At 43.4% G+C, this 13,492-nt stretch overlaps 1 protein-coding gene across 8 annotated transcripts in view; it reads right to left on the bottom strand.

Annotated features, from left to right (window-relative positions):
• Positions 1 to 8,939: 8,939 nt before the first annotated feature.
• The window catches only part of ALMS1 (ALMS1 centrosome and basal body associated protein), a 202,152-nt gene continuing 197,599 nt past the window's right edge, over positions 8,940 to 13,492 (bottom strand). For 6 of the 8 annotated variants that reach the window (XM_032352471.1, XM_032352467.1, XM_032352472.1 and 3 more), the window contains 5 exons: positions 13,269 to 13,449; positions 12,327 to 12,390; positions 10,151 to 10,250; positions 9,362 to 9,541; positions 8,940 to 9,097 (listed from right to left, as the gene is read on the bottom strand). In XM_032352471.1, the coding sequence (XP_032208362.1) occupies positions 9,053 to 9,097; positions 9,362 to 9,541; positions 10,151 to 10,250; positions 12,327 to 12,390; positions 13,269 to 13,449 (570 nt within the window). In that variant the 3' untranslated portion in view covers positions 8,940 to 9,052. The remainder of the gene's footprint in view (positions 9,098 to 9,361; positions 9,542 to 10,150; positions 10,251 to 12,326; positions 12,391 to 13,268; positions 13,450 to 13,492) is intronic. The other 2 variants (XM_032352468.1, XM_032352470.1) reach the window with 2 other exon arrangements.

Raw genomic sequence — 13,492 nt, 5'->3', positions numbered from 1 at the left:
TTTAGAAACCATTCAGAAAAAAAATATTTAAGTTACAGTGGGGACATAGTGACTTTTAACTGGGAGACATTATCAAGGAGGTTAATGAATAAATTTTGCATGTATTATAACCAGGTGGTTACCTTCTGAACAAAATCAGTATGAAAATGCTCAGCTTTACATACTGGGGATAAGATCATTTAGATTTTGCTAAAACGGGGAAGTTTATTTAGGAACAACTATGCAGGAAGTATGGACCTGTGATCAGGTAGCAGGCTGGGTTTTAAAGCTAGCAGGTGACTGGGGAAGGCAGCATCTACTTTGAGCATTAGAGGAAATTAAACAAAGCTCTGCCTCTGTGGGCCATGTCACCCAGAGCTATGGCTAGAGAAAGCCCATAGGAGAGAGCAGAAGCAGAGAGAGCAGAGAGGAGAAGGTTACTCTCTTCGGTCAATATCTCTCCTCTGGGGGCATTTTAATTCCCCTGGGGTGTGAACCAGAGGAGGGGGGACAGCTGCTTGAAGCAAATGCCCAGTGAGGTAAAGAAGTGCCCAAGGGATAAAGTGAGTACCCTCATGGCATGTGGGTCTGGGGAACAAGAGAGACAGAGCAACCCTGATGGGGGTCTGGGACCAAGACCTGCTCCTACTAGCAGCCTGGTGGGATTCAGGGAAGCAAGGTTTAGGCAGTAGAGCTTTCTCCGTGGAGCATTCTGAGAGGTAGGAGGGGAAGATGGGGGGGTCTGTTGTCTGTTGGGTGCAACATGGAGGAAGGGCCCTTTCTCCCAACCACTGAAGGCATGAGGAGTCTGGATCCTTGATGATGTTGGATAACTTGGGGCATATTTTGAGCTTGAGCTCCAGCTGGATGCGAGGGGACTCCAGAGTGGGCATGGGAAGCTGACCTGTGGCCCACACCTACCTCTTGAGGGGCAGACGGGAGGAGGAATGAACTGGACAAAGCTGCTGGGGGTTCGGTGCTGCCCACAACAGATTCCTGGCTGGGAGGTGACCTCATCTCTCCAGCTGCCCCCCATAACAGCATGCCCCTTCATTTTCTTTCTCATCGCATACTTTTCAACTGTTACCTTGTTTTCCTTTCAAATGATTTCAAATGTATTGTGTCCTCATTGTTGACAGTATGTAGTTTGTCTATTAAAGTGTTTTAGCTTAATTTATCTGCTCTTAGGCTTCCTGACCATTTTTATTTTCCCCCTTCTAAAAAGTTTATATGTATACTATCTTAATTTATAAACTGGCTTTATCACATATTTAAAAAATTATTTCATTTCTTTTAAAAAAATAATGCCTTTAAAATTTCTCTTTGACATTTTAAATTGACATTTGACATTTGACATTTCTCTGTTGACATTTTAAATGTTTTTTAATTTAGGCTTTTTAATTCCAAGCTATACGTTTTACCAATATCTTAATATTTGTGATTTTTATTTCTTGTAAGTTGTAATTCCTTTCATTGTATTTATTTTATTATGAAAAATATACCTAACATAGAATTTGGCATTTTTAACCATTTTTAATTGTACAATTCAGTAGCATTAGGTACATTCACTTTGCCATGTAAGCATCGCCACCATCTGCTTTCACTTGTATGCACGAAACACCAGCTCTCTGCCCCCCTCCTCCAGTCCCCAGCAAGCACTATGCTACTTTTTGTCTCTATGATTCACTTGCTCTAGGTGCTTCATATAAATGGACCACCTGATTGTTGGCCTTTGTATTTATTTAATTCTTTCTCACTTAATGCTCAGTTACTGTTTAAATTTTCTTTTTGGATTTTTATCTAATTTCTTTGCATCCTGAATTTAACTAAAAAGTGTTTTTATAACAGAGTGACTTGCTCTGTTGTGCTGATGAGGGTCACCCCATATGGAAGGCTGGCCTTGTCCGCCCACCACTTCTCTATCAAGTTGGTACCTGTCAGTCAATCTATCCTCTTCAGGGCTGGCTTTCCAAAGTCTCTCTGGATGACATGAGACACAGATTCAAAATCCTTCCTGGGCGTTTAGCACCTTAGGTTGTCCTGATGAGACTTCCTGATGTAAGTGGGGACTCTCTTGGTTCTCATCTCTCCCCCTTTCCGTTTTCCCCAGCATTAACTTAGGCTACCCCTAATCCCTGTGGACTCCAGTTGCCAGACAAAAAATAGGACATACCCTAGTAAATTTGAATTTCACAAGAACAGTGGGTAATATTTTAGTATGTTTCAAATATAGCACAGGACTTACACTAAATCATTTATTCATTTAAAATTAAACTTCCTGGGAGTCCTATATTTTAATTTGTTAAATCTGGCAGCCCTACTGTTGACACTACCCAGAAATCTAAGTTTATGTATTTATTTAGTAATTTCCACCCCAATGTGGAGCTTGAACTCCCAACCAAGATCAAGAGTCAAAGGCTTTACCAACTGAGCCAGCCAGGTGCTCCCCACTACCCAGAATTCTAACTCGAGTTGAGTCCATAGGACTGCCATCTTTGACTCCGAAGTCCAGGAGGAGGAGGAGTATGCAACAGGGCTATTTCCCTCTGCCTTTTCTTCCAGGCTCTAAGAAAAACACACCAGATTGGGTTAATTTATGATAATTTGGTTTTACCATAGGGCAAGGGAATTACAATGTTCGTGAATGTGATCCAGATCTAGGGAGGCCTTCACCGCTTGGACAGGTTGATATGCATTCCCTGTAAGTCAGAGCTTCAGATGGACTGACTCATACCAGAGGACTCCAGAGGGCAAGTGCAGGGACTAGTCTGGCTAAGACCCTGGGGTTGGTCTGCACTCTCAGAGTTTGGTGGGACACAGGATGGGCAAGTGTTCTCTGAGGACCAGATCTGGGACATGCATGCATACCCAAGAGGCCAACATGGAGTATTCTGCTAATAATGAGCATTTCCAATTAATAATAAGTCAAGCAATTTATCATACATGTACAGGCCAGTTGTGTTTGTTCTGTGAAACTGCCTGCTTATGTTTTTATTTAGTCTCTCTTTCTATAGATTATCTTTTTAAAAAAAATGACTCATAAGAGTTCTTGATATACTTTGGATACAAATCTTTGTTGGTTACATGTGCTACAATTATCTTCTGTTTTGTGCCCTGTATTTTCAGTCTTTATTTATTATTTATAATTACCCATTCATTCATCATTCATTTATTTATGGGGGTGGAGAAGGGCAGAGGGAGAGGGAGAATCTTAAGCAGGCCCCATGCCTAGAATGGATCCTGACCCAGGGCTCTAACAAGCCCAAGATCATGATCTGAGCTGAAATGAAGAGCTGGACTCTTAACTGAGACACCCAGGTACCCCTATGGTGTCTTCCAATACAGAATTTTTTACATTTCATTAATTGAGTTATCAATCTTTTGCTGTACGGTTTGTGCTTTATTCCTTAAGACATTTTTCCTTAAGTTCTTAAGGATACTTTCCTATATTTACTTCTAAATTTTGTTTGTTTGCCCTTCACACTTGTCTAGTTTTTTCTCTCAGATTACATATGTACTCATCTATTTTAAAGAGTCAGAGGTTCTGTAGATTTGTGATGTGTAAGAAAAGCCCTACACTTCCCTGTGTATACTCACTTCTATGTCTTTAAAACATTTTTTAAAAAATTCTAGTATAATTAACATAGTGTTATTAGTTTCAGGTGTATAATATAGTAATTCAACACTTCCATACTTCATCCAGTGCTCATCATAGTAAGTGCATTCCTCAATCTCCATCACCTTCTTAACCCATCGCCCAACCCACCTCCCCTCTGGTAACCATCAATTTGTTCTCTATGGTTAAGAGATTGGTTTCTTGGTTTGGTCTTTTTTTCTGTTTGTTTCTTAAATGCCACATATGAGTGAGATCTTATGGTATTTGTCTTTTTCTGACTTATTCAGCTTAGCATTATACCCTCTAGATCCATCCACGTTGTTCCAAATGACAAGATTTCACTTTTTATGGCTGAGTAATATTCCATTGTGTGTCTGTGTGTACCACCTTTCTTATCCAGTCATCTTTTGGTGGATATTTGGATTGCTTCCATATTTTGGCTACTGCAAATAATGCTGCAGTAAACATAGGGGTGCATATATCTTTTCAAATAAGTGTTTTCATATTCTCTGGTGAATACCTAGTGCTGGAATTACTGTATCATAAGGTAATTCTATTTTTAACCTTTTGAGGAAATTCCATACTGTTAACCAGAGTGGCTGTACCAGTTTGCATTCCCACCAATAGTGCAAGATTGTTCCTTTGCTCCATAACCTTGCCAACACTTCTTTTATTTTCAATTTTAGCCATTCTGACAGATGTGAGGTGATAGCTCATTGTAGTTTTGATTTGCATTTCCCTGATCGTAAGTGATGTTGAGCATCTTTTCATGCCATCTGTTGGCCATCTGGAGGTCTTTGGAGAAGTGCCTGTTCATGTCTTCTGCCCATTTTTTATTGGACTATTTGTGGGGGGTTCTTGGCATTTAGTTGTGTAAGTTCTTTATCTATTTTGGGTACTGACCCCTTATGGGATATGTCATTTGCAAATATCTTCTCCGATCTGTAAGTTGTCTTTTTGTTTCCTTCATTGTGCAGACGCTTTTAATTCTGATGTAGTCCCAACAGTTTACTTTTGCTTGTTTTCTTCGCCTCAGGAGACATATCTAGAAAAATGCTGCTATGGCCAATGTCCGAGAAATTATAACCTGTGCTCTCTTCTAGGATTTTTATGGATTCAGGTCTCACTCATTTCCACATATTTTTTTTTTAATATTTTATTTATTTGACAGATATCACAAGTAGGCAAAAGGCAGGCAGAGAGAGAAAGGAGGAAACAGGCTCCCTGCCGAGCAGAGAGCCCGACGTGGGACTTGATCCCAGGACCCTGGAAACATGACCAGAGCCGAAGGCAGAGGCTTTAACCCACGGAGCCACCCAGGAGCCCTTTTCCACATCTTTAAGGGACTTGTGTGGCAGCTTCTTAATGCTCAGTTTTAAGCTTGTCTGTGGACTACTTTTTGGGAATTGAGGCCATGTCTACACTAAGCATGTGCACCCTTCCTACTCTCCAGCTTCCCAGAGATTGGACCACTTGTTGGGGAACAGCAACATTCTATGTTTAAGCTAAGCTACATAGTAAAATTATGATTACTTATCCTTTTATGTAGATTTTTGTTTTCTTTTCCTTGGAATTATCTTTTTATGTTGTTGTTTAGTTTTCTATATAGTTGTCACTTATTCAGCTCCACACTCTATCACATGTTTAAACAGATCCCCTAACATTAAGGTGCCTCAGGTAACTTATCAATTAAATACCCCTGAATTCTTTCCCAGAACCTCTGGGCTCCAATCTGGACTGATGACCCTTTTGTGTGCCATTTGATAAACCCTTATTGACTCAAACACTTGCTACACATTGTGTTAGCCCTGGCAAAACAAAGGGATCAGGAAGGGGTACCTGGCTGGCTCAGTCAGATCATGCAACTTTTGATCTCGGGGTTGTCAGCTTGAGCTCCACACTGGGTGTAGAGATTATTTTAAAAAAAAACAAAAAAAAAAACCCATCTTAAACAAATGAAACAAAAAACCCCCGACAAATGATCAGGCAGTGCTGACTATTGCCTCATAGAGTTACCTATTTAATGAACAATCAAGGAAACCAACCAACTCTATGCAGATTGTTTGCTATTCTTCATTATTTTCTGGGGTCCAGAGCTAGGCCTGCCTGTCAAAAGATGGCACCAAGTATGTGTCTCCTGAGTACTTCCTGCTCACCAGTTTCCTCCTTGGCCAAAGTTCTCAGCCTATAAATTAGGGATGGACAATGGGAACTATATGAACACTTTCCCACCTTTTCTCAACTGGTCCTTGTCTCATTACCTGAAGCTAGAGTAGGCATTTCTTAGTCCAGCCCCATCTGCCCCATGGCTAGTTGAGGTTCTGGACTTGGATTCTTTTTTTTTTTAAGATTTTATTTATTTATTTGACAGAGATCACAAGTAGGCAGAGAGGCAGGCAGAGACAGAGGAGGAAGCAGGCTCCCTGCTGAGCAGAGAACCCAATGTGGGGCTCGATCCCAGGACCTGGGATCATGACCCGAGCTGAAGGCAGAGGCTTAACCCACTGAGCCACCCAGGCACCCCTGGACTTAGATTCTACTGTTAAGCTGTCTTGTGTGGGGAGCAGTGGGTGAGGCTGGATGAACACTGTGATGAGAACAGGTCAGGGATCTTAGGAATATATGAATATCCTCCTAGGAGACATGTGGGACCTCAAACCCCATGCACAGCAGGAGTAAGACTACCCAGAATAAACGTGCCAGCCTCAAACCATCAAAGGAAAACAAGTCAGGGATAGAGAGTAAGAAAAACACCACACACTCAGTGAGGGAGAGAGGGGTAATTTATCCCAATGTCTAAGGAGGAGCTGGCTTGGGTTATCGAGTATTTTCTGGCCAACTACAGCTCTCTGAAAGATCTAAGAGCAGCAGACAGGGCTAGGGCTATGGACCAAGAAAATGAAAAGCCCACACCTATGTACCTGGGGCCTTATGTAATACCCTTAACATGTAGCCCAGTCATATTTGGAAGATGACTCAACCTTGGGGTTGGTAGTAAAGTTTTCTTACCTCAGGAACATCATCATGGGGAGTTTTCAGGGAGCAAGACTTATGGAGAGGAGCCAAGAGTGCCCCCTTGAGGCCAATAATGTTGGCTTTAACTGTTGATAGTGGACCCACTCCACACCACCTTCCCAACCAGAATTCAGGAGTATTTCATGAGAAACTGGGAAAGGGCTGTGTGCGAGGGTTCATGGTCAATAAAAATAAAACTGACACTGTAGGTTAAAAGCACCCAAGCTCTCCAACAGGGAAAGATGAAGACCATGTTAACAGCTCAGCTTGGCCTAACTCTCTAATGACTGGCCGGAACAATCCTTTGGGACACAAAATACATTGTGATTTATGGGCAAGACACTCCGCCTTCTTTGTACACTCGCCCACCCCACACTGCACCTGCTGATGGTCACTGAAGGCCTCTGCTGGAGGAGGGCAGCAACACAAGCTATCCTCTCAGAGAAGTGGTTGAGGAGGCTGAAGCCTAACCTCCAGGAGAAAGGAGGGCAAGTGGGTTCTCAGGCTAGCAAGAAGCAATTCCAGAATGAATCCCCATGACAGGTTGTGGCCAACGGTAATGGTCCAGCCTGGGCCTGCTTTTCCTGTACCCATGCAAGAAAAAAATAGAACAAGAGGCCCAATATCTTGCCTGGCATGGGACAAAAGCACTTACAGAGCAAGATCCTGGTATTGGGGCTCATGGAAAGCAGGAGAGCAGAGCCTGGCCACAGGCGTGGCAGCACAAGGTACTGACTCTGTGGCTTCTGCCTGATGCTCAGCCTCGACTGATGTGGGCAGCGTGGGGGGAACCATCCTGAGCACTGTGGGGGAAGAACAGGTTCCGGGAGAGGTACTAGGATTGCCTGTGAGGCCAATGCCTGGGATCTGCAGGCAGCACCTGGCCAAGGAAAACTGCAGTTGGGACAATTCTCAGGACACCTCCCCCATGCATGGCTTTGATTTTGTTCCCTACCCATGCAGGGCCCAATGGCCTGGGAACTACCATTAACATGTGAAAGCAAGTCTGTAGAACCTACTGGAGAGGCTAACAGCTTCTCCCCAGGGCATCAGTAGTAACATTCCCAAGCAGATGTGTTCTGGGGCTGGAGGCAGGGAGCTGGTGGCCAGCTGCCACCTGTGGCTTTCCAAGCCCTAAACCTAAATGCTCTGGGAAGGTGCCTGGATGACACAGCTCAGGGCCTGAAGAGAATCACACTCATCATTCCTAAGCAGGCTCCATCCTGCCCTGGTTTCTGCGCAGACCCAGGTTTCCAGACAACTATCACTTTCTGTTTGCATTCTGGATAATAACTCTGACAAGACAGAAGACAGTCATAGCATCTGAGGGCTGAAGGGAGGATACGGTTTAAGGGGTTATTAGCCCTTTTATAGGTGAACTGGCCCAGAGTGTGTAATTATCTTGTCTAGCATAAAAGGGAAAAACTAGGGAGTAAACTTCACATACCAAATGTTTTCTCTGAGTCTTCTTCATAGCCTCCTCCTGGGTAAGGAAAGGAGCCTTGGTGGCACCCTCGGAGCTGCTTGGTGGCAGAACTGCTGTTTAACTTGGCCTCTGCGGAAGGCTTTGGGGAGGCTGGGGCTTCCCTGAATTTTGAATGAGGCCGATTAGCACCTTCCCCCGTCAACTCTGGGCTTTAGCTGTCATTCTAGACTACAGGATTCATTATATGCTTTATGTACATGATTACATTTATTAACTCATGCTTTTCATAAGTGGTTATCCGGGTTATAAATGTTGGTTCTATGTGTGATGACAAAGGCTCTGAGGCTTCAGTCCTGAAGAGAGGGTGGCTGGAGGAAAATCCACCAAGGGCTAGAGGCCAATGGGGAGTTGGAATGAGGCTAAGAGGAGGCTCTCGACCCAAGGTGCCCGGTCTGCTGGGAGAGTCTGGGCTTGCCCAATAGCTACTCTAACCAGACCCCATCTCCAGAAAGCCCACGGCAGGGCTATCGTCAAGTTCTGCCATGTCTGTGAAGAAAGGCCACATTTCATTCTCACAGCCCACTCCCTTGACAGATGCTTTTAGACTGAGGCTCCCCACACACTTTAGGAGAGATATCACATAGCTCCCTGCACATCTCCAGATGGTAAAGAAATGACCCTCTGCTGCTTGCTTTACTATGATTCAATCAGAAGTTATTTATTTTCTAAAAGTATAAAAACACATACAAAAAGGGACTTACTTGTGGCTAGAATTCAGAAATGGTATCACTGTGACAAACATTCCTGTGGGCAAGGCCACTGTGGAGAAAATATTGCTCCCAAACCATTAATAATCCTAATCACCATTCTCCTCAGACTCTTTAGAAGGTTACTACTTCTAAATTAAACATAGACAAAGAGTTAAGTTTTATTAAACCAGACTCATAAAAGTAAGGATTGTGCTTCTTCATGTTGATAAAATATAATTCCAAGACTGTGAGGAAAATAATCTCCTATCAGTTCCAGGGAACTTTTCTCCCCAAGAGCTGATTGGTCACTTTCTGTGGAAGAAAAGAAAGACAGGAAAAAAGTCAGATACTCTTGCCATCAGAGGGAGACAGCCACTCCTCACCCTCTGTCGCTGAAGAGACCAGTGGGGTTCTACCCAAATCTTGTTTATCTTCCCCAGTTACAGAAACTATGGTAATTATGCAAAAAAATTCTTCCTGAAGTGTTTAAGAAAGATGATCTATATAGTTAGTATCTATTACTTCTGTACAGATACAGATCATTTATGATCCATCCATCCATCAGTTCAAACATACGAGCACAACGAGAGGCCTGGCCTGTGATGCTGACCCACTGGACAGGCCATGTGGTGCCTGGGGGCCCCCTCTTCGAAGGGCCCGGCCCAGCCCAGCTCCGGGTGTGCTCCAGAAGCAGTTCTCCAATCCCACATCGGTCTGGTATAAACACGTCTTTTGGATTCTGACTTTCAGAGTCCTCTGGTGGTGAAGTGAAGGGGTTGGGAAGGAAATGAGAACAGTGAAGGATATGGACCTTCAGGCATGGTTGCCTGCCTGGCTTCTCAAGGAATATACTGGTAGCAAGTTCCCTGGCCTTGGGAGGGTCTGGGACTTGTGGCACCACTGATTCCCCTGGGCCATGGGCTGGAAATGGTGGCAATTTTGAGGCTCTGAGTCCCCAGGCTGCCAACTCTTATGCTACACTGGGACGTTTTCCAGTTTATTTTATAAGCTCTAGAAGTATCTGACTTACCAATAAGGGGCACAGAACTACCATTTGGGACTCTAGAATGAAAAGCCAAGAATTCTGAAAGATTTGGACATTTCCACCATGACTCTTAAGTACAGAATTTGGTTTTGTTCCAAATGTATGCCTGGAGGGTGCCTTTTCTAGATTTGCCTTTCAGATTTATAGATTTGAAATCTAGTCATGGATGACATTATCTTCCAAATTCCAGGTGTGGTACAATGCATTACAAGTTTAAGTTTACTCCCCAGATATAGTTAATTCAAATAGGTCAGATGTGTTTTTCTCAACTTCTCTTTCCCCTAATAAACCTGATGGATCCTGCCCAAGGACTGACTGACCTTCTTGAAGAGCTGAGCTCGCAGGCGGTATGACTTGTATTCCAATCTCCTCTTCTCCTCGTCTCTCTTTCTCTGAACTTCTGGAAGCTGCTCATAAATCCTTAGGAATGGTGCCAGTAGGAAAACAAAAAGCACTGAGGTTACCCAACCACACAGCAACATGATTTCTTCTCCCCCATGTCCCTAAGGTCTGCTGCTCTCAGGGCATTCATATCTCAAACACAGGCCCCAGGCCTCTGTCTGGGCCTGCTTCTTGTCAGACATTTGGACACAAAGAATGATGGCTGGGTTCCTCATGATCTGGGAGGGCAGACAGATGAATAAAAACATTAAGAAATCCTGTTCAGGAATTCATAAGAATCCTAGAGGAGAACATAGACAGTAACCTCTTCGATATCAGCCCAGCAACTTCTTTCAAGATATATCTCCAAAGGCAAAGGAAACAAAAGCGAAAATGAACTTTTGGGACTTCATCAAAATCAAAAGTTGCTGCACAGCAAAGGAAACAGTCAACAAAACAAAGAGGCAACGGACGGAATGGGAGAAGATATTTGCAAATGGCAGTATAGACAAATGGTTGATATCCAGGATCTATAAAGAACTCCTCAAACTCAACACACACAAAACAGATAATCATATCAAAAAATGGGCAGAAGATATGAACAGATACTTCTCCAATGAAGACATACAAATGGCTATCAGACACATGAAAAAATGTTCATCATCACTAGCCATCAGGGAGATTCAAATTAAAACCACATTGAGATACCACCTTACACCAGTTAGAATGGCCAAAATTAGCAAGACAGGAAACAACGTGTTGGAGAGGATGTGGAGAAAGGGGAACCCTCTTACACTGTTGGTGTTGAAGAACAGTGTGGAGATTCCTTAAGAAATTAAACATAGAGCTTCCCTATAACCCTGCAATTGCACTACTGCGTATTTACCCCAAAGATACAGATGTAGTGAAAAGAAGGACCATCTGTACCCCAATGTTCATAGCAGCAATGGCCACAGTCGCCAAACTGGAAAGAACCAAGATGTCCTTCAACGGAAGAATAGATAAGGAAGATGTGGTCCATATACACTATGAAGTATTATGCCTCCATCAGAAAGGATGAATACCCAACTTTTGTCGCAACATGGACGGGACTGGAAGAGATTATGCTGAGTGAAATAAGTCAAGCAGAGAGAGTCAATTATCATATGGTTTCACTTATTTGTGGAGCATAACAAATGACATGAAGGACATAGGGTAATGGAGAGGAGAAGGGAGTTGAGGAAAATTGGAAGGGGAGGTGAACCATGAGAGACTATGGACTCTGAAAAACAATCTGAGAGTTTTGAAGGGGCGGGGGGTAGGAGGTTGGGGGAGCCAGGTGGTGGGTATTAAGGAGGGCACGTATTGCATGGAGCACTGGGTATAATGCAAAAACAATGAATTCTGTTAGGCTGAAAAGAAATTAATAAAAAAAAAAAGGAAAAGAAATCCTGCTCAGAACCATTAAAAAAAAAAAAAGAAATCTTGCAATTTGCAATGACATGGATGGAACTAGAGGGTATTATACTAAGTGAAGTAAGTCAATCATAGAAAGACAATTAACATATCATCTCACTGATATGAGGAATTTGAGAAACAAGGGAGCCGGACCAGGGCTCGATCCCAGGACCCTGAGATCATGACCCAAGCCAAAGGCAGACGTTCAACCAACTGAGCCACCCAGATGCCCCAAATTTGACTTTTTATAAAGCTTAATTTAATATGTCTTAGTATTTCATTATTTCTCACTGTATTGCATAAATTCCTAGAAAGGTGATTGTGCAGATAAAAGGATAGTGCCCCAAATAAACAATTTATTTCAAAATAGTCATATCTTATATTTTAGGTTTATTTATTTATTTTTAGGTATCTTTATTTATATAAGACAAGCCTAAGGCATGCAAATTAGAGGGAATTCTTTGTATGTTTCTTATCTGACTCATTCATACCACAAATCTGCTATTTTTCTTTCCTTTTTTAGTGCTATAAGTGAGAAACTTCTTTCACAACTAATTTTCTCATAACAAAAATTTTAACTTGAGCATATGTCTTTATTCCAGGGACAAACCAGAGCTCCTAATCAGTTGGTGGCCTTACTTATACTTTCGTAATTACTCTTATTCTTTTTAGCCTTACCGTTTAGACCTCTGAATCATTTCCTTCTTCCCAATAGGCCTGTTCTTTCGGGCATCCAGGAAGCCTAAGCATGAGAAGAAGGGGTTTTCAGGAGATAGCATCTTAATAGGGAAGGGTGTGTTGCTCAAAAGCTGTGAGAGGGAGCTGCTGGGACCTGATGCCCCTACCTTGAGCTGACAGTACTGGGTGGTGAGCAGTGGCCAAGGCTAAGGCCAAGGTTAGACTATGGGGGCTATGATAGCAGGCTCCTGAAGACACAACATGCTGTGGCACAGACTAGGGAGTGTGAACAGAAACACTGGCCAGTTTATAGGTAAGGCTGTGATGAAAGCATTAGGTCGCACTTGTAGTTTTCACAGAGCACATATATTATTTTCTGGAGATCTTACATCTAGCAGAATTGTTAGGAGTGCAGAGTCTAAAGCGAGCCCATCAGGGTTCAAATCCCAGCTTATCAGGTGTATACTCTTGGACAGAGGACTTAAGCTCTCGTTGTCTGTTTTCCCATTTGTAAACCAGGGTTATTAATAGTATCTATCTCAGGGAGGTGTTACAAGCATTACATAAGAACAGTGTCTGGGCAAAACATGTGAGGGTTACATATCATCATCATCATCATCATCGTCATCACAACCCCCCCACCCCCATGAAGTTGGCAATCCTGGAACTTGCTCACGGACCCACAGCTGGCTTATAAAAATACCATTCTCACTGTACACTCTGGTTTCGGAGATGCAGTGACAGGGCAGGAGGACCTGGGGCTTTTGTGGATCATGAGAGCGCTGAGTGCCACATGGGGCAGGTTTTGCTGCCCAGGGAGAGTGGAGACTCAGCAAGCTAAGAGTCCCTTTCTATCCCTGTTAACTGGGCTGGCACGGAGACACGCTCCCCGGGAGGCAGGGGGAAGCAGCCATGATAGGAAAGCGAAGAGGCAGAGGGTACCTCTTTTCAGAAGCGGGCGCACAGGGTCCCGGCCCTGCCGTTCTCTCACGGTGTTGAACAGGGCCTCCCGCTCGCTCTGTAACATGTTCTGCAGCTTCCTCTCCTGGACTATCAGCTTCAGACGCTTTATCCGCTCCCCAGAGCGGGAGATGAAGTCAGGTCTGTGAAACTGAAGGGATTCCTGAGGGGGAGAAAAGGATCCCTGACCTCACATGAATGATGCA

The sequence above is a fragment of the Mustela erminea genome, chromosome 7 (genome assembly GCF_009829155.1).
Source record: "Mustela erminea isolate mMusErm1 chromosome 7, mMusErm1.Pri, whole genome shotgun sequence".
Classification (NCBI taxonomy): Eukaryota; Metazoa; Chordata; class Mammalia; order Carnivora; family Mustelidae; genus Mustela; species Mustela erminea.
Note: the sequence above shows the minus strand (reverse complement) of the source record. Positions and strands in the feature narration are given on the sequence as shown.